Source organism: Sabethes cyaneus, chromosome 2, assembly GCF_943734655.1.
Source record: "Sabethes cyaneus chromosome 2, idSabCyanKW18_F2, whole genome shotgun sequence".
In the NCBI taxonomy this organism is placed as follows: Eukaryota; Metazoa; Arthropoda; class Insecta; order Diptera; family Culicidae; genus Sabethes; species Sabethes cyaneus.
In genome coordinates, this window is record NC_071354.1 from 220,824,370 (window position 1) to 220,849,981 (window position 25,612).

A 25,612-nucleotide genomic window follows, 5' to 3' on the forward strand; every position below is an offset into this window, starting at 1 on the left:
CCCTTGCTTATTTGTTTATTTGTTTAATTAAAATTCAACTAACAAAAATTTCTTATTGAATATTCTAAGTCATGTTCATAAAAATCTTACACTATTTAATTTTTGTACAAACTTATACGACGGTTCGTTGAATTCAAAGAGGCTTTCAACGGCGGGGAAAGTTCGAATGCAGGCCGTTATTGGGTCGTAAGATCCAAAGGTTGTCCGGTGGAATCGCGGCTGCAGTAATCCGGTCGACCGGAGTGAGCATTGCGACGCACGAAAGTTTAAGACAGACAGGATTGTCGGTGAATCGACCTCGCCATTTAATATCTTCGCCACACACACTGCTTGCTGAACTTTCCTGCGATGCTCGAGTGTCTGGAGACCCAGGAGACAACATCTATTGGGGTACGGCGGTAGATTTGCTGGATCACACCAAGGTAAATCTCTTAACGCAAGCCTCACAAAACGTTTTTGAACTCGTTCGATGCGTAGATTCCATGCCAGCTGGTAAGGGCACCATACCAAGCAAGCATTTTCAATGAGTGGACGTACTAATGAACAATATAGTGCCTTCAGACAGTGAGGATCATTGAAATCACGAGCGAATTTAGCGATGAAACTTAGTTGTCGAGAAACTTTTGCTATTGCAGTGGTGCGATGCAAGTTGAAGGCGAGTTTGGCGTCAAGTAGTACCCCCGGGTCGGTAATTTCATCAACTCTAGTGAGTACATGCCCATTTATTTGATAGTTGTAGACGATTGGATTGGCAATGCGATGCGACGCGATCATAAGCCTGTTTTTTCTGCACCAATCTACAAACAAATCTAAAAGCCTCTGCAGCCGGACACAGTCATCTATAGAACGAATCACCGAATATAATTTCAGATCAGCTGCATACATAAGTTTACATCCCACACCAAGCAGCGTCGCAATATCGTTGAAAAACAACACAAACAGGAGAGGTCCCATGTTGCTGCCTTGAAGGACACCCGAGCAGTTGGTGAACTGAGAAGAGAAACAGGAGTCGAGCTGCACACGTAGAACTCTGCCGCACAAATACGAACTGAGCCATTTCGTAAAATTCTGAGATGCGCCAAGCCGGGAAAATTTCTGCAGCAGTATTTTATGGTCAACACGATCGAACGCGGCTTTCAGATAAGTATAAATCACGTCAATCTGTGATTTTTGTTCCATGGAGGTTATACAGGTGGACGTGAAATCCATTAGGTTCGTGCTTACGGATCGACCAGGCATAAATCCGTGTTGGTCGGTAGAGATATAGCATTTTGTTCTAGCGAGGGTGAAATTACTCACTACTATTTCAAACAGCTTGGATGCAGCAGACAGGCTAGTAATACCACGATAGTTCCGTACATTCCGACTCGATTGTTGGTCGATAAATGGTGTCAGCTGATACAATGAGCTGCTTTTGGACAGCTGGCTTGTTTCTGATCCCTACTGGGTACGGGGTGTTGGTGCCAGATCCAGTTCACGGCTTAGAACAATTCCTCTTGCGTGAGAGAACACCGTATCTTCTGTCCCTGGAACAGTTTCAAAGACCACAGTACATAGGATGCTGCTCGCAGCATTTTGTTCCAATTCTTTAAAAATATTTTTATTAAAAAGTGGGTACTTATTGAAGCATACCAAGCAAGCATAGCATACCTGGCCATGCACTAGTTCATGGACTGTCATGGGGATAACCCAAGATGCCGTCTAGTAGTCATGTCATCGCGGTTATACAGTTATAATGTTTACAAACAAAATGTCACCTTGGTAACAGTGTATAATGGATATTTCCAACTCCAGTACCCGAACGTTTCACACTTGATTTTTACTAATCCTGACGTTCTCTTTCTCTGTTAATTTTCCACAGTCACAACACACGAACCACCACGTGGGAGGATCCCCGCATCACCGCCCTGCAAGAGCAATTCCAGCAGCAGTCCAGTGTGGAAACCCTTTTCAACACGGGGTCCCAGACGCTGATAAGTCCCACCATCTCGTCACCAACGCCGCCCAATGGTGAGTGTCCAATTTGTCCATGTATCCACACAGTAATTGCAGTACTTTTCCATCGGTGGAAAATACCGTTTTAAATTAGTTTTTTTTCTGTTGTCTAAATGGTACTTGTACTTTATCGGCACTTCAATTATTATCCGTCGTTCGGACGTTATTGTTACACTGCCATTCATGTGACTAATATGTACTACCCTACTCGAGAAAAACCCTGTCTGTTTGTTTTTACATGCTAACACTGCGCACTTTCACTATCATCCTGGACGAGGTGTTCTGGCTTTTGTTTGTTGCACAACCTTATGATTTTTCTAATGAAATTGGTATCTTAAGACTTAGGCAAACATAAATCAAAATGAAATACAATAAGCATTATTATAAGTATAATTTAGCCAGTCTGACAAAAAATGTGTTAAGGGAAAAAGCAGTAAAATTCTCAAACAATGAGGTGGATTGTAGTTACCAACATATTCGCTGTGTTAGTTTAGCTGGAATAGAGCAAATTTTGTTTCCGATACTGACGTTGGATGTGACTAAGAGAGGCGCTTGAATGACGTTCATAAACATATCGATAGAATATTGTTTTCAGAATAATTTGAATTAATCATATCTCTCGGTAGCGGTGAAAAAGAAAGTGCTTGTTTACAGTTCACCGGAAGGCGACATTTCAAACGGAAGTCGAGAAGCCGGTTCCTAATCTCTCTTTACAGTATAGTGATACTCTTCTTCGGTATAAATATACAGAGTTGGGCTTGCTTTCAAAATCAAATTGACATGAGGCTATCAGTTTGTTTCCACCAAACCGAGACGGCAATGCGCGGCACAGATAAGGCCGCGTCTGAATGGACAAATATTCTCGCCTCGCAATCGGTAAAGTGTAACTTGTTCAAAGGGTTTATTTATTTACTTAAGCTGCGCTATCGCTGATCGGCAATACACGTATACGTACAACGTCTCGACGGGTCCGATTCCGATGGATTGATTTCATTCATGAAATCATATCATGAAACCGTTTCCGAGAAATACTGGTAAACCGAAAACGCCGTCTCAGACGGTTCGGAATACCACCACTAAAGCTGATGCGAGGTTAGTTTATTTGGGGTTTCGGAAATACTATCAGTAAGTAAACAAACGTAGTTTCTATTTTTTCGTTCATTCATAAAGATATTGTTATGAAAATTTTGATTTACACCCACATAGTTGTGATCGTAAGCATTTTTTAGTAATAATCTATTCAGTCGTTATCAAAAGACTATAAACTTTATAACAGTTGTCAGTTGGCTTTGCCAATCAAGCAACTGTTTCTAAGAATTTTCGCTTTGTTCGGTGTTCAAGTCAGCTTTAAAGAACTGCGTGACGTCTGTTACAGATAACGACAGCTCAAAAACCCATAAAATTTCGCACCATACTTGGCCCGTTGTATCTAGGTGGCAGCCGCACACATCTTCGCGCTCGAATGATTAATGCTAGCGCGTTGTGCTGCTGGGATGGGAGTTAATAAGAGCAGCTAAGTAAACACGTATGTATATAACAATACTGTAAACATGGTCGGGCCCGTAATATATTTTATCAATTTGAAACCGAGTCCGAACCTGAGAACAACAGGGACCTGTAGCTAAGTTAAACCACTACCAATGCCGTTATAATGATTGGGGTACTGGGCGGCAACCAACACCAGCCCCAGACTTGAGCAGTTTGTACTGATCGTGTTGGCGATCGATTTACGTTTCCGTCAGTGACGATCGCGAGCTTTGACGTTACACTAGAGAGTCATCAGCACATGATGATGACGTGCCATCATCATCAGCCGTCTCTACTAAGTCGACCAGTAGAGGGCGATTAGCCGACACATGTATTGGTGGTTTCCATTATCCGTACTGTGTCGCCTACAGAGGAAGATAGGAGGATAGAGTTACAAAGTTGTATGCGAGAGATAGAGAGCCAATCAACTCCTCGACCATCCGTCCACCCGCCCGATCGACCCACCGACCCGCGGGACAGAAGAGCGAGGTTTAGTACAGTAGAGTAGGCCAAGCTAAGCCAGCACAATATCATGAATGAAACGGTTCAGTTACAATTTCATTGATGATTTGGTCCGCCGTGTGAACATTGTCGTCCAAGAAAGGGTCGGTACGACAGGTTGCGGTACGTTGCATTAGTACGGCACATGTATAATTATATGGCAGTTCACCAAAATGGTCTTGGGCGTCAGTGGAAGCGAAAGAAAGCGGTTTCTGGTGAACGATTTCTAGGTCATTAGCTGAGCCGATGCGGCGGTCTTGCATTCGAAGTTGCACTTTATGATAAGCTTCGCTGGAAAAAGGCTCCATGATTGCAAATACATTCAATCCATCCTATGGTTATTTTTAGAACCACTTTTCATATATAATTTAGTTTATGGAAGTAGTTTGTTGATGCTCACTTTACGTAACAAACATATATATTTGAAAAGGGATAGTTATAGTTCTCATTCTTTTCAGCAGTTTACAATTACCGGCAAATATAACTGGTTATTAGAAGTTAATAATAATAGAGAACGATGGAACGAGTGCAAAATTTTCACTTGAATGACTTTTCTGATATTTATCATCACTTATATATGCACTTATTATTGTATGCTTTTCTTCCAATGATTGCGCCACGAACAGCTTTCCAACGCAGCATAGACTTATTACTGGTTTTCTGTTTAGCAATATGTGTTACCTTTCCGTTCTTCTGCTTTTCACTACTGTTATGAATTACTGAAGATATTATCAATTATTTTTTATGTACCTCATGTGTATTGAAAAGCAAAAGTAATAAAATGCGTTCTTACGAGTTTTGTAAGGCACGTGTTACGTGCGAAAAAGAAAGAACGCTTTTTTTACAATAAAATTGCTTCGCTAGAATTATTCGAATCGTGAATAGCGGAAAATTTGTATTTGAAAGGAAAATGAAAACAATAAAAATGAGAAATTATAAATATAGATGCTTAACAAGAGGTTCATTACGGTACACCGGAGTCTTTTTTTGCGCGGTTTAGTTTTCCCAGTTACTTCAAAGCGGTGCAACTTATTGTTTTGTTTCCAATCATTCCTTTTCAAACTAAAAATCGATAATCAATTTTTCAAATTGGTTTCCCATTACAATCATCCCCCGCGATTCCATTTTTTCCACCAACATGCTCTCATAGACTCGGGAAACCATCACAAAAATATAAAATTAGTTCAACTAACCTGCTAGCCATAATAAGATCTTGCAACTCGAAGCACTAAACATTGCATTCTATAAGTTCTATTACTTTTTCGGTCATTAATTACACTAAATACTGAGATTAGTGACCAATTAATATTCATCACTATTTACCACCCGAATAGTTTATTTAGAGAGACATTTTGATCATTTTGCCCAAATTGTTCACTTGAATTGATAGGAAAAACTTCACTTCGTTTCGATTGCAATTTCGAATCCGCGACCGTCGTTGTTGTACGTTGCCAAGGGAACGGACGTTTATATGGAGTGATGCCCCAACATTTGAGCATGAAATTGACCAATTATTTTCGCTATTAAATTAAAGGTCGTAGAGTGTCGATAATATACTTATAAAATGCACTGATAATAAAGTTTACCGTAAACAACATTTTATGTGATAGAATTACTGTCTAGTTCAACAGCAAAAATAGATACGTGATTCTATGTTTTATAATTATTATTATTACCTACTACTAGCAACTATATTCTCAACAAAACGATAGTGGCAGCAAGTACCGAAATCAGTAAAAAAGCATCTGGACTCTGACGACCTTCACCTTAAACAAAAAAATTCATCAGATATTTGTACTATTAATTCTGCGATTAGGCAGTGTTAAAAATAGTCTAAGCCGATATTAACATAATTTGTTTTCTGTGATAAAATAAGCTATATCTATTAGGCAGGAATGTTGAACATAAATAAGTGATTTCATGTTCTATAATTGGAGGTGCAGAGACAAGCTCGGCCTCATAACAGCGAATGTTGAACTAGCAATCCCTTCCCATTCACTGTCATTTTCATTAAATCCTACGTTTTCTAAGCCTTCTATAAAAATGCTTCGATCGGGTGGCTTTGGCAATCAGCTGCTTCTATTATTGGTGTAGACGACCGCTCCTTTTGAGGTTAAGGATCAGACGGTTGGAGTTTTTTAGACGGTCCATCTCCTCCAGTAAGCTCTTGGTATAATGGGTCAAGGCCAGCATAGTCCGGTTAAAAGGCTACATCCTTCTCCGTGTGATACTTCTTGATGAAAGCGGCATCTTTCGGCAGCTACTTTACTGCAAGCCCTGAAGGAAAGACCAGCGGACAGTCCCTATCTGATCGTCTGCCATAAAAGGAGCTTCTTTGGAAGTTTGGTGTGGCAGATATCTTCGAAGTCTTCGCTTACCTCCTTGGTGGGGGGACCTAAAGTTCTCGGTTCTCTGTCAGTCGCCGGAAAGATGTTTTCACTAGCATCTTCAGCCGATCATTTAGAGTAATTACCTGACGCAGTAATTGTTGGACGCACTCGGCTTTCTCCAAAAGAAAGAGGATGAGGTAAATGGTGGATCGGTTATAGGCAGCGAACCGAGAGAGAAGTGTCTCATGATGACAAAAGTCTTCACTCCAGGGTGGAGCTGGCAGTACAGAACATCATACGTAGTTACTTGACTATTTCCGTGGAAGCTACATCCTAACATTAAAAATAACAAACCCAGTTCGACTCTCTTCCTCCTTTTGTTCCTCCTTGACGTGTATGTCATGCGGCACAGCTGGTATGTAGCTAATTCCTGAGGCATCTTATCCCAAATAGTAACTAAAAGTTGCCTGAATGATTCCAAAGAGGTCACACTGTGCCTCTAATGTTACTGATCATGTAGCCTCATGCAAAGTAATCCAATAAAGTGAGATTCGCTGATGAATCAGGCCATTCTTATGATGAAATGAAATTGGGTAAATTCTGATGACACCACTCACTCTTGTGTTACTCTCAAGTGATGATGCGGAATCCTGTTGAAATCACGTGTTCTATGAGTAATTGCCAATGATTTTTACCCCCGATTCGATGGAAAGTAACTATGCGCGATTGACGATTGAGACACATTCAAACTGTTGGCTATGGATCGCGCCGGATTAAGGATTAAGGCGAATTCCCCCCATAGCTTCTCGGGTTGACATCGCTGTGTTGAAATTTACAAGGCTCGATTTTCTTCAAATACAAGTTTTCTAAGAGAGTGAATGAGAGAGTAAGAGAAGAGTGAGAGTAAGTGAGTGAGTGGGTGAGTAAGAGAGTGAGTGAGTGAGAGTGAGTTAGTGAATGAGAGTGAGTGAGTGAATAGGTGATTGAGTGAATGGGCGAGTGAGTGAGTGAGTGGGTGGGTGAGTAAGTGAGTGAGTGAGTGAGAGAGAAGCCTCTGAAAATTAAAAACACCAGTCGGTTACTAGCAGGTAGATAGTTAATAATACACACTGTTACTTCGTCGCTAGCTATCAGACAACAACACGCGCTCGGAAGCCGATCCCTCCCTGTAAACTAATCTACCGGTTTACTGCAACCTAGGAGCTATTCTTTATTTTCAAAGGCCGAATGAATGAATGCGAGTAAGGACAGCATACGCCCTTGACGATACAGCCAAATAAAGGCCGCAAGTGTGTCTTTTTTCACACCGCATTGCTACCGGTTCTTTCTGCTTTATTTGTATCCATCCCATCATTGCATTGGCAGTATTTTGTTTGTACCTCATCAAACAGTGTAGGGGAACTATGAGTAAAACCGACACTCTAACAATGTTCATAGCAATCCCATACTTGTATATCAATTATCGACCACCGAACATCGCAGCGTCTTAGTTTAACCTTAGATTCTTTGTTCCACGAGGTCTGTTAGGTACATATTTTGAGTGTAAATAGTTACATAATATTTACTGCGGAAATATAAATATTGTTTTTATTTAACATTTAAATTAGTAAAAGTGGCCTATTCGGTAAAATACCTCAATTGACATAAATTTCTTGCCATCGTGTGGATTTGAATTTAAAAATGGATCCACTTTTGACTCTATTAGTATAATACAACCTGTAGACTCAGGCTAACAAGTCTTGAACAAAACCGAACACTCAGCTAGTAATAAAACATATTTAAGAAGTCTGGCAAAAGCTTTCAATTGAATTCATCTTCTAGAACGATTATCAATGGTTTTTAAGCATGTATATATAGACAGCATAACAGTCGACTAACACCATAAGACGTTTGTCATAGACCCACATCACACGTAGGCACCCGAATTCCTTTCGACAATGCGGCTTCTTCAAGTGAAGTCTGTCATCAACATGCGATCCTATCCTTCGTCCTTCACCGACTAACCAATCCAGCGAAGAATCTTATTTTCTACTGTCTTTTTCAGTGGTATTTTCAGATTCGATCGAAATGTCGAACGACGCTGCACCACCGTCGTCCAGTGTACCGGTGTTGAACAGCGGAACCACGAATATCAACCTCGGTCCACTGCCCGAGGGCTGGGAGGAAGGCATCACAAACAAAGGCGAACGGTACTACATCAACCACGCGACTCGGACGACCACCTGGAGGGATCCCCGTTTGTGTATGTGTTGTCAATTTTTTTGGTACCCAGATTGAAGCTCTGCTATCAGTCAGTAGTAGACACGAAAGCAAGAAACACACTGCCTGTCCTGTACACTTCCCGGTTTTTCACGTGTTGTGTATTAGTTCCGATGCGGAGATCCAAGCAGAAAAGGCTACCACCTAAATAGAGAACATTCGATGTGAAGAGTCTGAAATTTACCATTCTGAAAGCGCTACGAAATACTATTCTTTCGGGTTCATAGTTATGATATCCTGCTCTCTTTACTTCTGGAAAGGAACTGTAAAACTAACTCATCTAACCAACTGCATTTCCCTTTAATGTGCCAAACAATAACACATTCATTGGTCAAGTTTGCTATCATTTTCATTGCACAAATCAATGTCAATGCACTATTTCCGTCAAGATTTACCACCGTATTGTATAGTTTGATCTATCTTCCGCACTCAAATAAAAAGCTACAAGATTTAATTGTTTGATCGCCTAGAACAACTCTCTAATTTGTAACTATTTTCTTTTTTTCAAATTCCCCAAATGACAAAAAAATCTACAGCAAATCAAGACTGGGCGGTGCAAGAGCAAACAGTACGTCTATACAACCTGCAGCTGGAACGTGAACGTCTTCGGAAACGACAGCAGGAAATAAAGTCACATGTAGGTTTTGCCGACCCACTCGCTATTGTAACGAATTTGGCGAATTATTATTTTATTTCGGTTTTGTTTTTCCACAGATGGGCGAGGACCCGTTCCTATCCGGACTGACTGATCATTCGCGCCAGGAATCCGCCGACAGTGGCCTGAGCGAATCGTCGATATCACAATCGATGCCCCATACGCCCGATTTCCTGTCCAGCATAGACGACAGTATGGATGGACTGAGCAGTAAGTACCTTCCTCCTGACTGACCTGAACGCAGCCGATTGATTCGGATGGGCTGGCTGTGAGTGTTAAACTAATACAATGATTTTTTTCCTTTTTAGTGACGGATAACACAATGGACACTATCGCATTTGGGGACAATCTGGAGACGCCCGATGACTTTATGGTAAGTTAAACCTTATAAGACTACTATTTAGCCACACGAGTACACTGTTGAGTTCTACAGGTCGAGTTAGAGCAACATGACGCCTATAAACAGGCAGAGTAGTTTATAGACCCTGTAGAGCTTTACGGCAAATTTACGGGAGAGTTCTAGCCCAAGTACAGTGCCGGACGCTTAAAGATGCCTCAAACGATGAAAAACTACAAACTACAGTATGATCATCTTCCACCTAGGGCTCGCGCCTTGTGAGACGGTGCCGAGTCTTGTTGAAATGTCCTCTGTCTTGTGACCGAAACGTTTGTCTGCCCACGACTTCAAAGCAATCCCTCCAGAACACTTTCCCGATAATACGTCGCACTTACGTTGACTTGCACGGCAGGGCTCTACGTATTTAAGATTTCTCTACAGCTTCTCTAGATCGAGCATAAAAAAACATTACTGTTCAACTTGACAGGATCGCCAATGTCATGTTCGGTGTATCAGACCTGCCCTGCACTACAATGTTTTAGCCAACATACTCGATCTATGGCTGCTTGTCCCCAATTTCTTGAAAGTCTCACACTTCGGAGACCTTGCTTTACTTGGTTGAACCACCTAGCCGCATTTCGATCCAATAGGATTCGAGGCGAACATCTTCTCATCTATACATCGTTCTCAAATACACCGCCAAGGATGGTTCGACACCGGCCAGCGCTTGCAAGTTTTTATCGAGCTTTGTCCACATCCCATGCCCGTGCTCGAGGGCTACCAGTCTTATTAGTATTTTGTACACGATACACTTTGTGTGGCGGTGAAGCTTACTCGACCTTAGGGTTTTGTGGGGTCCGTAGTAAGCATAATTTTCGGCAGGAATACGTCTACGAATTTCACTGCTGCAGTTGTCATCCGACGTCATCAACAATACGAGTTACACAAATTCGTCCACCACCTCGAACTCGTCCTTGTCGATTACCACACTATTGCCTATGCGAGCTCGATTGCACACGGTTCCGGCTAACAGGTACTTGGTTTTAGACGTATTCACCACTAATCCAACCTTAATAAGGTTCTCTACGGTTGGGTTTGATAACGCACCCGGTGTCCTCACACAGTGCTCTACACGTTACATCGTGGCCTGAATCAGTCTTGTCAGCTTCTTGAGAAAGCCATGTCGTTTTTACGTTCGTTCATTATTTTCCATATATCTTTACGGTCTATATTATCATATGCGGCCTTAAAATCGATGAAAACGTGGTGATGCGTACTGACTTGGTATTTGCAACATAATTGGATTCGTGCGACTTGTTTGCCAAGTTTTTTTGCTTCGGTTTTCGCCAACAGCATTGCGTCTGAATTAGACAAAGAAAATTTTTTGCAATTTGGAAGCAGTCCTGCATGTTTCCAGTTTTCAAAAGCGGCGATCGACATAATATAAGGAATTATCGTGGCATAACTAGTCTCTCAGCGTCATGCAAGCTGTTCGAAATAATACTAAGCTTTGTTATTCTCTCTCATACGAAAAGCTATACCTCTGATCAACACGGATTTATGCCAGGATGATCCGTTTGCACTAACTTTATGGATTTTACGTCGACTTGTATCTCGCACATGGAGTAGACGGTTCAAATCGATGAAATGTACATTGATTTAAAGGCAGCGTATGACCGTATTGACCATCGGATACTTTTACGAAACCTTTCTCGGCTTGATGAATCATCAAATTAAACTGAGTGGTTAAGTTCCTACTTATGCGGTCGGTCACTATGTGTACAGCTCAATTCCTGTTTATTCATCCCATTTTCAAACAAATCGAGTGTACCGCAAAGCAGCAATACGGACCCACTGCTTTTCTGGCTGTACTTCAATGGCATTGCTTTGCTGCTCGGTGACGGTTGTAAGTTAGTGTACGCAGACGATCTGAAATTGTATCTAGTTGTACGATCAACTGAAGATTGTCGTAATCTGCAAAAGCTGCTGGATATTTTCGTGAATTGGTGTCGCAAGAACTGGCTGATCGTTAGTATTTCAAAGTGTCATTCCATCGCAATGCTAACCTTGTTATTTTCGAATACAACATTGATGGTCAAGCATTTGAAAGCGTTGAACAAGTCGATGCTCGATGAAAACTTAATTTCAACCTGAATCGCTCGGCATCTCGACTTTTTTTCGACAATTGGACGAGATTTTGAGAAACCATACAATACTGGGGTGACATTGCGATTCTCGTTTCGAGTGATTTTCGTTCGAAACGCCCATTTGTTCAACGTGGTCGAAACGAACCAAAATCACTCGAAACGAGATGCGCAATGTCACCCCTGTTTGAAGGTTTTGTACTGTTCCCTGGTAAGACCACTATTGTAGAACGAGTGTCCTATCTGGACTCCATATCAACTAACCTGAAATTTACGAATGCCTCCGTATACTATAATCACTGTCGCCTTATTGGGCTTGACATCTTAGAACGTGCGACGCAGAAAAACTCAGCAAGCCATGTTTATTGCCAAAGTACTGAATGGAGAAATTGATTCAACGAACATTCTTTCATCATTGAACTTCCGTGTTCCTCAGCGTTCTCTTCGCTCTACTGGACTGCTACAACTTCAACTGCGCCGTACAACTTTCGGATTTATCGAACCCACTGGAGCGTGTATTCGAACGTTTTCTTTGGTGGAGCCCATGTATGAATTTGGAAAACCTTCGAACAAATTCTACCAAAATATTTAAAATTCAAGTATTTTAGAGCTGGTTTTTGTTTACTGGGCATGTTCCTTGTTCCTTCCACTCCTCCGGTAGTGATTCTGTTTAGATCCCGACCACCAGCCGTTGCAGACAGGTAGCCTACCTATCCGGAGCTAGCTTGATAAGTTCCGCTGCGATGCCATCTTTGCCGGCAGACCTGACGTTCTAGTGCTGCTTGATGGCGATCACTTCACTGTGAGAATCGGCACATCTGCATTATACACCGTACCAGATGTAGTGATTTTCCCTGTTGTTTTGGTCAAGATCCTCCTTCCTTGTCCCGACATGTTTCGACTCGCGGCATACAACCTTTGTGGGATTTATTATTCTGGAAAAACTGCGTTGTCTTTCTTTGTTTCGTTCAGTATGGACGCCCACGCTGCATTTTTCTCGTCTAACGTCGTCTGACAGTTTTCGTCGAACCATTCGTTCGGCCATCGACTCTTCCCCATAACTCCCACTGGCACCTTACGTTGCGCTGCTGATGGCTGCCTGGCCAGGCCCTGTGGATCGCGAAGAGAATCTCTCATTTGCACATAGGCCCTTTCACATGTTGCTCTAGATTTGTGAACCTTTGAACCACAACGGGCTGGATTCTAAGGTCATCAATACCTGTGATCCACGGGACCGGGGAGAAGTGGGTTCGACTTCGATTATAATGTCGTGGATTAAAGTAAAGAGAAACGGCCCACAGCTGTTTAAGCGTTGCTTCAATTTGCCGTTCTTTCCCCTTCACGCCTTGTCCCTTTCTGTTTGGATACTATCAGCACCTTTGTTTCATTACTTTCTTCTTCCGTCCTATCCGTAGATTGTAAAAACCGTTACCGTTGGAACAAATTAATTATATACCTGACCTTATTAACCTCAAGTTCAAGTTCTAGAATTGTTCATTGGTTTTGAAATGCGAACTGAAAACTCTCTGTAGTCTAAAACCACTGAATTTTAAATCGTGTGTCACGTTTCTTCTCTGTTTTTATTTTCAGCTGGACGATCCTCTTCTACTGGAGAAAATTGATGCCGTTAGTAATCTGAATCTGATAGATCCCGCGAGCACCAAACCGGAAAACACTATGTACGATATTATCTAACATAATCGGTGTAGAATATCTGGCCTATCAGCGAAGTGAGAATGAGAAATACATCATAGATGAAGCGGTAGTCGCGCGTTCATCAGAACATTTACTTACGCGTATGCAATACACCCACAGCCACAAAAACGGATCAAAGCAAGCAAAAGAAAAAAAGAACACGCAAGCAGATAGGAACACGACTGACATACACACACACATACATGCATAAAAGCTAAATTTTACATCGGATCTTCACACACATGCTAGGCAGAATTTTAAAATGTATTATTCTTTTCTTTACACCACGTGAGGGTAAACGATACAACTAGAAAAGAGAGGAGTGTGTGAAAAATAATGATTAATTAAACAATCTTAATTTTAGTCTTTAGAAAATAATAAAAGAAAAACAATATGACTGTGTTCGATGTGCGAACAATCAGTCAGTCAGCTATATCAGAAAAGGCAGTGTGCTACGAGTACACTACTTCTGTGAAGACCCGCCAGAAAAAAAAATGGCGGGCATCAATATATGCAAGCAATGACTATGTGCCTTCCGAGAATTTTACTTCTACTCGATGCAAAACAAGTTGTGATTTCATGGTTTATATTATAGTTATTTTCCAACATATCATGAGGATCAATTTTAGAAAAAGCAAGCAAAGAAAAAAACTAGGGAAAACTTTTGAGTAAAACTCGAGTTTGGAAAGGAAGCGCGAGTTTGGAAAAACAATTCGACTCTGCAGTGCAAACCTGATGCAATTTCTACGTTTCGGCAAAAGTTTGGCCTTTTTTATACCTACCTTATTATGTTTCGTTTGGAAGTATTTTTCGAAGATTTTAATATCGTTAGAAAACTAGTTGTGCTGAATTTAGCGAAAGGCTTACAAATTAAACTAGTGAATAATTTATAATAATAATAAAGTCTACTTAAATCGAGAGTGCCTTAAATGAACTGAAGTTTGAAGCAATGAATTTCATCCAAAGGTAGATGAGATGAATGTTAAGATTTGCTGAGAAACAAATATCAAACAGTTAATAGCAAACATGAGATATGATGAAAACGCGTCACTTTTCGAGCATAGCATTATTTTCATCCTTGAACTTCAACGATTTAAATCTACTTTATCACCAAACCAACTTGTATTAATCAAAGCTAGCACAATCGAGTTATCAGTAAGAAACTAAATTATAATTGATATCATTTTCAACATAAGCTATTTTCTCAAAAAATAAAAATTATTCTTAAATGTCACTTATATACATACATATTTGCATGCATCCAAGAATCGAAACAAGCAAATACATTTGATTCAGTTTGTGTTACCCACAAAAATAGCTGCAGATCTGGAGAAACGGAGAACAGGCTGTCCGGTCCTGCTTACAAGAAACTACATTAAATAAATTCTATTATTCCTACTCAATGGCGAAGCAATCAGTTGATTGAGTATGGTTTTACAATAAGCATATTTAGGGCTAGTGTAAATAAAATCTTAGAGTAAATTAACGTTTGCAAAGTGTAAGCAATATTTTCAAGATTTAGTCATACTTTAGAAGTTCTCCCGTTTCACTAAATTGTCAACTTACTTGAGCAATCATTTTGCACTATTACTAGATCATGGCTAAAGTGAATATTTTATCCCAGCAAGCAAAACAATTACTATTACTTACCCTTTTGCCTGTGCCTATCACCCACTTTCTTTATAGATTTATAGCCTTGTTAATCTATATTAAACAAAAACTTCTAGCGAGCTGTGGCCTTTCCCGATGCTCGGTGGAGAACTGCTCCTGCAACACAATGAATCGAAATATATTTGCTTGAATTCGGTCTCTGCAATTGGATACAGTAGGTTTGTCATTGTTCGCTTCAAAGCAAGAGAGCAATTTAAATTAATGGGGGAGACGTGCATTATGTTTCACTTTACCCCCCCACACTTGCGTCCAAAAGAGTAAAAAAATACAAAAAAGAAGCCATCCTTACCGTCGAAAATGTTGCTTTCAAGCACAATCGAAGGGATGAAAAAATGCTATGATCAAAAAGGACGAAAAAAAACCGGTTTCTAGGCATCCTCGCAAAATCACAAGCCGTCCAACTTAGAAAATGAAAAGCAATAATTATGATAAATTTTGCAACAATAAAAAAAAAGAAAACAAAAGTGATAAACCTGATATCTATGACAATAAAATCGCGAAAAATGTGTCACCATCAAGCAATATTTGTTGGAAAATATAAAAAAAAAGCTTTGATGCTACTAACTAGGAGTAGTAGTAGTAGGAAGTGAAATGTTTGCTAAAAATAGATTTTTAAATGCTCACGCATAGGGTCACCTCTTTCTCTATATCGCACGCGTAGAGAATTAGTGTCGACATCCGTCGGATCGGGCAAGCGGACGCAACGTGGTGTAGTTTTTATCCACCTCTGCGTCGAAACCCGAACAAAAAAAGGTTTAATATATGAAACTTTTTTCATTTGATACAATGAAAAACTGAATTCAACAAATATATTGAGATTAGGGACAAAGCATACTTTTTTCTTTACAAAAATCTATGTTCTACCACAAAACGCAAACAAAGCAGCGGATAGTAGTATATACAAGAACTATTATTTTTCTACAAAACACTAAACAGATGGATACAGTGAGCGGCACGGTGTTTACGGTGTCAGTGAAACACTGCGCTTGTACTTGTTTTAACCAAAATTATTTGCTCTTAAGTTCAGACAACATACATATACGTATTACAGACACACAGACTCCGATTCAGAAGAAAAAATCCAATTTCCTTGAAAATCTCACCGAAACGAAATGACTTATTTCTACAATTTAGCTTGTTTCCCACTTAAAAGGGATGCACTTATTTTAGATGAATTGTAAAAAAAGAAGCAATCATTCAAAAATGCTGGATATGTATAAGGTAGATACAAGGGACGGCAGTCTGCTTTGTAGAAATGTGCAGAACAAATAATTTTGTTAAAATGAAAAATCGAGCTGTACCATAAAAAATGAAATAAAAATCGGAAAACAAGTCCTTTTTCTTTGGTTTACAGTATTAGATATCACAAAGCATATTGAAGTGCATCTTCCACCATAACTCCAGAACGCCTTGACGGTTTTCCACCAAACTTGGCACACATGTTTCTGGATGTCAGGAAATCAGCAGGGGGTTGACAAAAGAAGGGGGGTGGTCACTATAGGGGGAAAGGCCATAACTCTGAAACGCCTGGACGGTTCTTCATTAAATTTGGCATACATGGTTCTTGATATAAGAGAATCAGAACTGAATGGGTTGACAAAGGGGAGAGGGGGGTCATAACAGGGAGGGGAGGGAGCCCATAACTTAGAAATACTTAGACGGTTCTTCATCAAACTTAGTACACATGCACCTTGACATAAGGGATCGCAGGGGGGATGACAAAAGAGCGAGTCTCTTACAAGAGGAGAGAAAGGTTCAAATAGGTAAAGGGATGCATTTCTCTTGCATTTGGAACGTTGGCAGTTGTACAAATTGCTGTATTTTTGAAAGGGGGAATAGGGTAGCCATTAACAAGGGGGAGGTTCAAAAACGTAAAAAGGCTTTCTCTGGATTTACAGGGATTATCGGGAAGAAGACCGATTTACAAGTGGTCGGAGGACAACATGAACGGACAAAGGGAGTAGACACATTTAAAAAAAGGTTTTGTTTCTTGAATGATGAGACAAAAGGGCCCCGAGCAAGATTGAGTAATCAGCCAGTAAGGCCGTTCCGGTCCGACATGACAAAAATAGACAAATTTTCCAGTTTTTTGACGGATCAAGATCCAAAATCGGTCAAGAATTGATAAAGTTAGAAGCATTTCTTTCTGATGGGTACCCGGGTACCCATTCGAACACTTATGGGGTAAACAAATTCGAAGCCCCCCCCCATTCGACCTCCCCTGCTATTACCGGCAGTCTGATGATGGCTAGTTAGGAGCATTCTATAAGTTTTAGCTGGCTGAGTTGAGGTAAACCTTGTTTTTCTAGGCAATAAAGTCTGAAAAGGTACCCAGCCGAACACATAACGGTTAACGGAGATCGTTTAACCAACCCCGGTGGAAACTAAGGTCGTAGACCCGACGACAAGAGGGAAGTGTTCTATGCGCAGCTGGTGGCAACGTACGACGCCTGCTCACGACGGGACATCAAGATCGTCATCGGGGATATGTAACCATCGGTTCACCAGAGTCAACCATTCGGTTTCAGAGAAAATACAGAACTGGCACGTGTCGGACGAAGCATCGCTGTCTGATCATAGGCACATTATTTTTGAATGGGTGGGTGGCCTAGTGTCACAGGTCGCATATCGAGATCCTAGGAAAACCAACTGGGATCAGTATGCGCTTGAGCTCGAAACGAAAAACCTCACTACAAGAATTAGGTCGGTTCAACAACTTTAGTCGGCCTCAAAGGTCTTAAACCAAACGATAGTCTCTGCTTATAACAGTAATTGTCCACTTAAAAGGGTTACTTCAACTAGGAATGTTCCCTGGTGGAACAGAAGGCTCGAACGGCTTCGCAAAATGGCGCGAAAACTGTTCAATAGAGCAAAGATTACTTCGGACTGGACTCAATATAGGAGAGCTCTAACCGAATATAGCAAAGAACTAAGACGATCAAAAAGGAAATCTTGGGTACACAATTGTGAAAGCATTGAAAGTACTCCAATTGTGGCAAGACTTAACAAGACTCTTGCTAAGGATCATTCGAACGGACTCGGTACTCTCAAGAAAGATGACGGTTCGTTCACAAAATCTCCGACTGAAGTACTAGACTTAATGATGGGGACTCACTTTCCGGGATCTTCCTCAGTTCATGCTGCTGCCAGCTCGGACTCTGATTGTGACATAGGATGTTCTCAAAGAAACTCTTCGGGATCTGAGAGAACAAAAGAGATTGCAACCAGAGTCGCAGGGATGGCTTTCACTAGGGCTAGAATGGAAAACGCAGTGAGATCCTTTCAACCTTTTAAATCGGCAGGTGCAGATGGGATTTTCCCAGCGCAGATTCAAAATGGAGAATCAGCGCTAATTCCATCTCTAATCGAGATTTTTAAGGCAAGTCTGATACTAAATCATATTCCGTCTACATGGAGATTGGTAAAAGTTGTATTTATACCAAAACCAGGAAAACGTGACAAATCACATCCAAAAGCCTTCAGACCAATTAGTTTATCATCAGTATTGTTGAAAATTATGGAGAAGGTATTATATGAATACATTAAGTCTGAATACATGCTCAGATATCCATTATCGAAACACCAGTTTGCTTACCAAGCTGGGAAATCTACAATCACAGCACTAAACACGCTCGTGACAAAATGGAATGGATCCACAGTATGCTCACACATAGGCAAATCACCTCGGAGCTAGGAGGGCTCTCAACAACGGTGACTGCAACCAAAGGTTGCCCACAAGGAGGGGTTCTTTCACCCCTTCTTTGGTCATTAGTAGTTGATGATCTTCTGAGAAGCTTAGAGGCAAAAGGTTTCGAAGTTGTGGGCTTTGCTGATGATTTAGTCATCATGGTTCGTGGAAAATTCGACGACGTGATATCGGATAGAATGCAAAGGGCCTTAAACCTTACACTATCTTGGTGTAGTAAAGAAGGCCTGGGAATTAATCCTTCAAAAACAACCATTGTTCCTTTCACTAGGAAGAGAAAACTGAAGTTACAGTCTCTGCACCTTGGGAAAGAAGAAATTAAATGTAGCGTCTCAGTTAAATATCTGGGAGTAATCCTAGACGCTAAATTATCTTGGAACGCACACTTAGATTCAATAATCAGCAAGGCAAACACTGCCCTATGGGTATGTTCAAAAATGGTGGGAAAAACATGGGGCCTCAAACCAAAAATGGTGTTGTGGGTCTACACCGTCATTGTGAGACCTAGGATAGCTTATGCTTCGTTGGTATGGTGGCCAAAAACTTCAGAAGCCACGGCTATTAAAAAGTTAAACAAACTTCAACGATTAGCATGCATGGCCATAACCGGAGCAATGAAAAGCACACCTTCGAAGCCTAACCCTAACACCTAACACTTAAACGATGGAAAACAATACTCGACGGGGATAAAATCGGACACTTGAGTATCCTGAAATTTCTACCTGTTGGCCCAGTTGCGGAAATGAACAGTGATTGGATAGAAGCTAGAACCAACTACGACATCCCGTACACGGTAAACGAACCATCACGTTCGGTCTGGGACGAGGGGGGACCTAGCGTCCGCAGTGGTTCAATCAAGTTCTATACCGACGGATCAAAGGTGGGAGTCAAAACGGGTGCTGGAGTGTACGGCCCCAGAACTAGAATATCTATAGCAATGGGAGATTGGCCAACAGTTTTCCAGGCTGAGATAGCAGCTATAATAGAATGTGCAAACGTCTGTCTCAAAAGGAAATACAGACATGCCAATATCTGCATTTTCTCTGACAGTCAAGTGGCACTAAAAGCGCTTAAAGCTTTTAAGTGTTTCTCAAAACTTGTCTGGGATTGCATTTGTCTCTTACGGCAACTGAGCCAGGTAAACTCGGTAAACCTGTACTGGGTCCCTGGTCATTGCGGAATAGATGGAAATGAAGTCGCAGACGAACTAGCCAAATGTGGTTCTAACTCTCCATTCACAGGTCCGGATCCATTCTGCGGTATCTCGGACTGGGTGATGAAGAGTGGGTTGAAACAATGGGAGAGCCGAATGATTATGGCCAATTGGATGGCTGTACAGTCGCTCAAACAATCAAAGAAATTTATAATGCCTAGTATTAAGGTTACTCAGAAGCTGCTCAGTCTCAATAAGAGAGACCTCAGCACGTTTACCGGTCTGGTGACAGGACATTGCCCGAGTAAATATCATCTTCGGAATCTCGGTTTCGTGCAAGATGATATTTGTCGCCTGTGCAATACCGAGAGCGAAACCTCGGAACACTTACTCTGCAATTGTGGAGCACTAATAGGACGCAGACTGCAGTATCTCAAAAAGGCCCTACTAGAGCCTAGGGAGATCTGGTTTGCGGCGCCGATCAGGACCATAAGGTTTATAAACCAAGTCATCCCTGATTGGCACCTGTCTCGCTCCAGCTACCAGCCTACCACTTCTTCAATAAGTGATAGGTAAGCCTGAAGCGTACAGCAAAAGAAACAATGGGGCATACCACAATAGTTCAAAATAATGGACGCAGTGGTGAGAGTACCCAACAGAAGAAAAAAAAAACCCTCGGTTACAATGTATGAATTAGCTTCGCCAATTTAATTTGCCTGTTCGATCAGCTCAAAATTCCCAATCCAAATTCCCCAAGTCCGCCCCTGAGTCAGCTGTCTACTGAGTGTGTGATAGCCCTCCAAGTCTGTCGCTTTACGGCTAGGCGGAGGGATCATACACACACGGGAAAGCTCTCTCTGGCATAGCAGAACGGACCTGAGCAAGCTGTCTACTCAGTGAGTAATAGCCCTCCAAGTCTGTCGCATTCCGACTGGGACGGAGGAGTCGTTCAAGGGGGGAGGATAGCTTGCTGGAGAGTCGGTTAGTAAAAGGGTTGAGCTGTCAACTGAGTGACTGGTATCCCTCCACGTCTGACGCTCAGCGCCTGGGACGGAGGGGCCCCTCACGGGGGGAAGGCCTTCTCTAACACAAACACGGTGATCTCAGATGCATCGGTGGTATTTCTCCACGTCTGACGCTTAGCGTCTGGGGCGGAGGAGCCACAGATACATGATCGCCCACAGATACCCTGAAACATGCGATCAAGGAATTCAATGCCACAGGGTGTCGACCAGGATAATTGTTGCCAGAACAAAAGTACGGTAAAAATCGGAAAACTGGAAGGGATTCCGATTTTTAACAGAGCAAGGTTTTAAAAGGGCTCAGACCCGGTAATCAAACTCACTTTGTTGTGAAAACGCAACGGAATAGAGGTGCGCGTTAATTTAATTTATTTAAAGAGATTTAATTTCTATGATGTAAAATAAGTGTATTGTCGTTTGATTGTGAGGAAAAGTATTAGGTAATTGTTAATTGATAAAAGTGTATTATGTAAATTAAAAGAAGGAACGTGCTGCTCGAGCCAAATGCTGATGCTGAAATTAAAAGAAAGCCTATTATAATGTTAGGGGGATTAGGGGCATAATGAGCACCCTAACTTGTTGACTGATTTAAGCACCCAAAATGACAGAATTTTTAAAGTGTCGTCATTGCAAAACATACATTCACTATCGATAATTAAAGGCATACTGTTAACAAATTGAAAAATAATTGACATGATGACGAAAATTGCAATTTAAACTAATGTTTTAAAAACTAAAAATCGGTCAGTGTGTGGGGCACAATGAGCACCCCCTGGGGCATAATGAGCACCCTTATAAACACATGCTCGAAGGGTGTATATAAGAACAACAATCACACACACATACACACACACTCACACACATGCATATACACATACATAAACACATACATACACATATACACATACACATACACACCCATACATACACAAACATCAAACGTGTCAAAACGCCGATAAAACTATTGACCGCAAGCCGCTTAAAGGCAATTAATCCGCGGAGGTTGCCTCTGGAGCACACAAGGAAAGTTTCGGATGACGCTTAAGCTAGCTGTGTTTTAGTGTTGAAGATATATGCTTTTCCGTTTCCCTCTACCAGCTGGTATACGAGGGTTCTGATTTCACGGGTAGTAATACCGTAGCATTGAACCTCCATATACAAAATATGGACCACCAGCTCTTGTCCAGTAGCGGGAGCGGAAACAGTTTTGAAGCAATCAATTTGGTCCACCTCCTGCCCAGAGATTGCCCTTTCGTTTGGCCTCACATACCGAGCTAACGTATGCCGCAGAATGCTGTGGTACTTGACGACTTGTTTAGTGAGTATTTCCGTCTCGCCTTAGAGTGGTCAAGGCCACTTGCAAGGCCTTTTTTGACCAATTATGTCTTCCGGATTCTCTTGGCATATTCATACCATCACTGTAAACAAGCATTGACGCAATAAACAAAGAAACTGACAGGTTAGTTAATGTGACATAGTGCTCGTTTCACCTCACCTAAGGGTGCCCATTTCGCCCCCAGTCAAGTAGTTAAAGTAAAAATGGGTTTTTACACTATTTATAGTATAAAATCAAAACTTCAATGATGGTGAAATTTGAGATACAATGTATACATCATGTTGCAGTGTGCACTTTATAGTTTAAGATATTTAAATGATCGTAAAACCTTATTTGGTAGTGCATCAAAATTATAATTTTTTCAGCATCTGAGAACCAAGTAATAGTAGTAATATAACTCCGTGTTTTAAAAGTAGAGATCACTCATTTTTTGATAAATAGATACTGTAGTACCTACAGCAGTGTTCCGCATGCCATATGATGTTACAAAATGCGTACTTTCGTAGAAAAGAGGGGTGCCCATTTCGCCCCGTGTGCTCATTATGCCCCTAATCCCCCTACATGTAATTATAGTGCCAAACAAAAAGGTGAACAAACAGAGACATGAACATGAACAATAAGAACAACAAACTACCAAACCAAAGACCACAGACAAACAAAAATAGTGAAACCCTGTGTGAATAATTAAACAGAAAACAAAAAGGTAAAATTAGTTTTGGTAATTTTAATTAAATAAGCTGGTGTCAAGGGTGTAGATCTAGGGTGAAGCTGGTGGGATAAGTTGGTTAATGGCTCTCGAACAGGTCCTCGACGGGCCTTTTGTTTTTGGACATTACTTCTCAGATTCCGGCGCCTGCCGTTTCCGGTGTGACCTTTCGGAAAGACGCATTAAACCACCAAAAGCTTCGTAGAAGCAGCGGACCTTCCGCATATCCAGCGTAGCCACGAATTATCGGTTGTCGGCCCCAACCGCTACACCGGCCCTGCCCTTGCCGAGCGCGGTGCGGGCCACAGCGCTGCAGTGTAACCACCTATTACCCACGGTTGCCTGGCCAGCCCAGCTATCCCGGCTGTTCCTTTGCCGAGTGCGGTGAATCTACATACAATATTGGTTCGACCGTTATATTGTGAGAGAGAACACCCGAGACCTAGAAACACACTAGCAAGTAGAAATCCTAGTGTAGTAAGTACTGTAGGGATAGGGAAAATAAAACATTGTATCGTACGTAACGAGTTTTTGCCCAAAGCGACATTCATCGTACAAGTCGACTTGTCATCCTTCGCCGTTGGTTTTCTCGAGTGTGTTGTTTCAACTATCTGCTCACCGAGTCTATAGAAACCCGTGAACTGGCAGCCGTTTCTTATTTGGTACAGCCTGAATTCGTTAATTGGGCCACGATTGCACTCCAGCTGATTCGCTAATTGGGCCGACTGACAGTTGTTAGAAATTTCTAAACTCGAAATTTCCTTACAATTTTGACATTCAAGTTGTCATATAGCCCAATTAGCGAACACCCAATTAACGAACCGCCCAATTAACGAACCACCAATTAACGAAACTTTGCTGTAATTATCCCTGCTATTGATCCATTTCCTGTGGTTCCTGTCTTCGATCGAGATACGGTTTGTGTATAGACCTAGCCGTGACGCACACCCGATTTACAGCATATATTTTCCCTCCCCACCCACTGAGCAGCTTGAGGCTATTAGATATGAACCCCTAGGTGGGCAGGGAAGCAATGTATAGACCGGTACTCGGGCCCCATAGTCTGTACACCGACACGAACGATAACGGCCAACGATTCATACACTTTGCAGCTTCCCGCGGCTTGGTGATCAAAAGCACTTTCTTTCCACGCAAAGATATCCAAAAAGCAACACTCAAAACAATCGACGGTTGATACCCCAAGTGATAATTTGGGTTTAATCACACTCTTATGATGGCATTTAAGACCAAAATTAGTCTTGAATACTGCAATAAGAGTACAGTAAAACTCTCATTGTTGCATAGGACCTCACGATGAAGCCACCCTCCTCGGTTAAACATTCGGCAATTAGACAACGTGAGTTGCCGAAAATCAGGCACGAGTGCTGGATGAAGGTCTGCTTTCGTCTGTGGAGCGAGATGCTTTGATTCTCAAAAACGGATGGAGTACGATAGGTGAGGAAACCTCGAGCATACGCAATGATTGGTTTGATAGGGAATGCCAACAAGGATAGGGATGGTTTGATAGGAAATGCGCCGGAAGAAGGGACAGGGATCTGGAGAAGGAGCTGGAATAACTATTCCGGGTTAATGGCACGAACAAGTTTAAATTTCCAAGAACCGCTAGCAACGGCACTTCACTGGATAATTTCAAGGATTTGGGAGTAGGAGAAACTAGTAGTGGATAGATCCCATCTCAAAAAAGGGCTATCGGCTAGATTGCAGTAATTATCCTCGGTATCACGCTGGTCAGCGCCGCCAACAAGGTGCTCTCCCAGGTTTTGTTACGTCGTCTATCCTAAATAGCAAGAGAATTGGAAGAGCAGTATCAGGCAGGCAGGCCGTATGGGGACCCGTGCTACTACGGATCAAATTTTTACTCTCCAACAAATCTTTCAGAAATTCCGGGACCATAACGTGCCCACGCATCATATTTTCGTGGATTTTAGGGCAGCATACGATGCAGTTGAACGAGAACAGCTATGGCGGATAGTGCACGAGTACGGTTTTCCGGATAAACTGACGCGGCTGATTAAAGCTATCCTGGAGCCGTGCGCGTTTCGCGTGTGCTGACGAGTCCGTTCGAATCGCGCAGAGGTTTGCGGCAAGGTGATGGACTGTCCTGTATGTTATTCAATATTGCTGTTATTGAAGGTGTGATCCGGCGAACGGGCATCGAAACGAGAAGTACAATCGTCAATAAGAGTAATACACTCCTAGCCTGAGTTAACGAGTCGAGCCAAGTTAGTTCTCGAGTTGTGAGGAAATTTGTGTTCATCTGCCCCAGAAAAGGGTCCAGATGGGGGAGAGGTCTCAAGCGACCATAAGAATCTTTCTCGGCCCCAAAACCCCTGCATACAAATTTTCATGCCGATCGGTTTCCGAGTCTATTAGAAATATACAGACTGATAAATAGAAAATTCATTTTTTTAGGTATAGATTGTCTACCATTTTGTTCGTGCGTTCGAGTTTTAAAGAAAGGGTGTATGTATTCTGAGATGAGATAATTTGATATTGACGAGCAACATTTCAAAAGGTCCAATGTGCAAATGAGAGATTCTCTTTGCGTCTCCAC

General features: G+C 41.7%; 1 protein-coding gene across 2 annotated transcripts in view; it reads left to right on the top strand.

Annotated features, from left to right (window-relative positions):
* Positions 1 to 16,440, top strand: part of LOC128738317 (transcriptional coactivator yorkie) — a 51,464-nt gene extending 35,024 nt beyond the window's left edge. Inside the window, exons 2-7 of one of the 2 annotated variants that reach the window (XM_053833362.1) lie at positions 1,862 to 2,010; positions 8,398 to 8,595; positions 9,149 to 9,249; positions 9,327 to 9,477; positions 9,576 to 9,640; positions 13,339 to 16,440. In XM_053833362.1, the coding sequence (XP_053689337.1) occupies positions 1,862 to 2,010; positions 8,398 to 8,595; positions 9,149 to 9,249; positions 9,327 to 9,477; positions 9,576 to 9,640; positions 13,339 to 13,443 (769 nt within the window). In that variant the 3' untranslated portion in view covers positions 13,444 to 16,440. The remainder of the gene's footprint in view (positions 1 to 1,861; positions 2,011 to 8,397; positions 8,596 to 9,148; positions 9,250 to 9,326; positions 9,478 to 9,575; positions 9,641 to 13,338) is intronic. The other variant, XM_053833363.1, reaches the window with a different exon arrangement.
* The last annotated feature ends 9,172 nt before the right edge of the window (positions 16,441 to 25,612 follow it).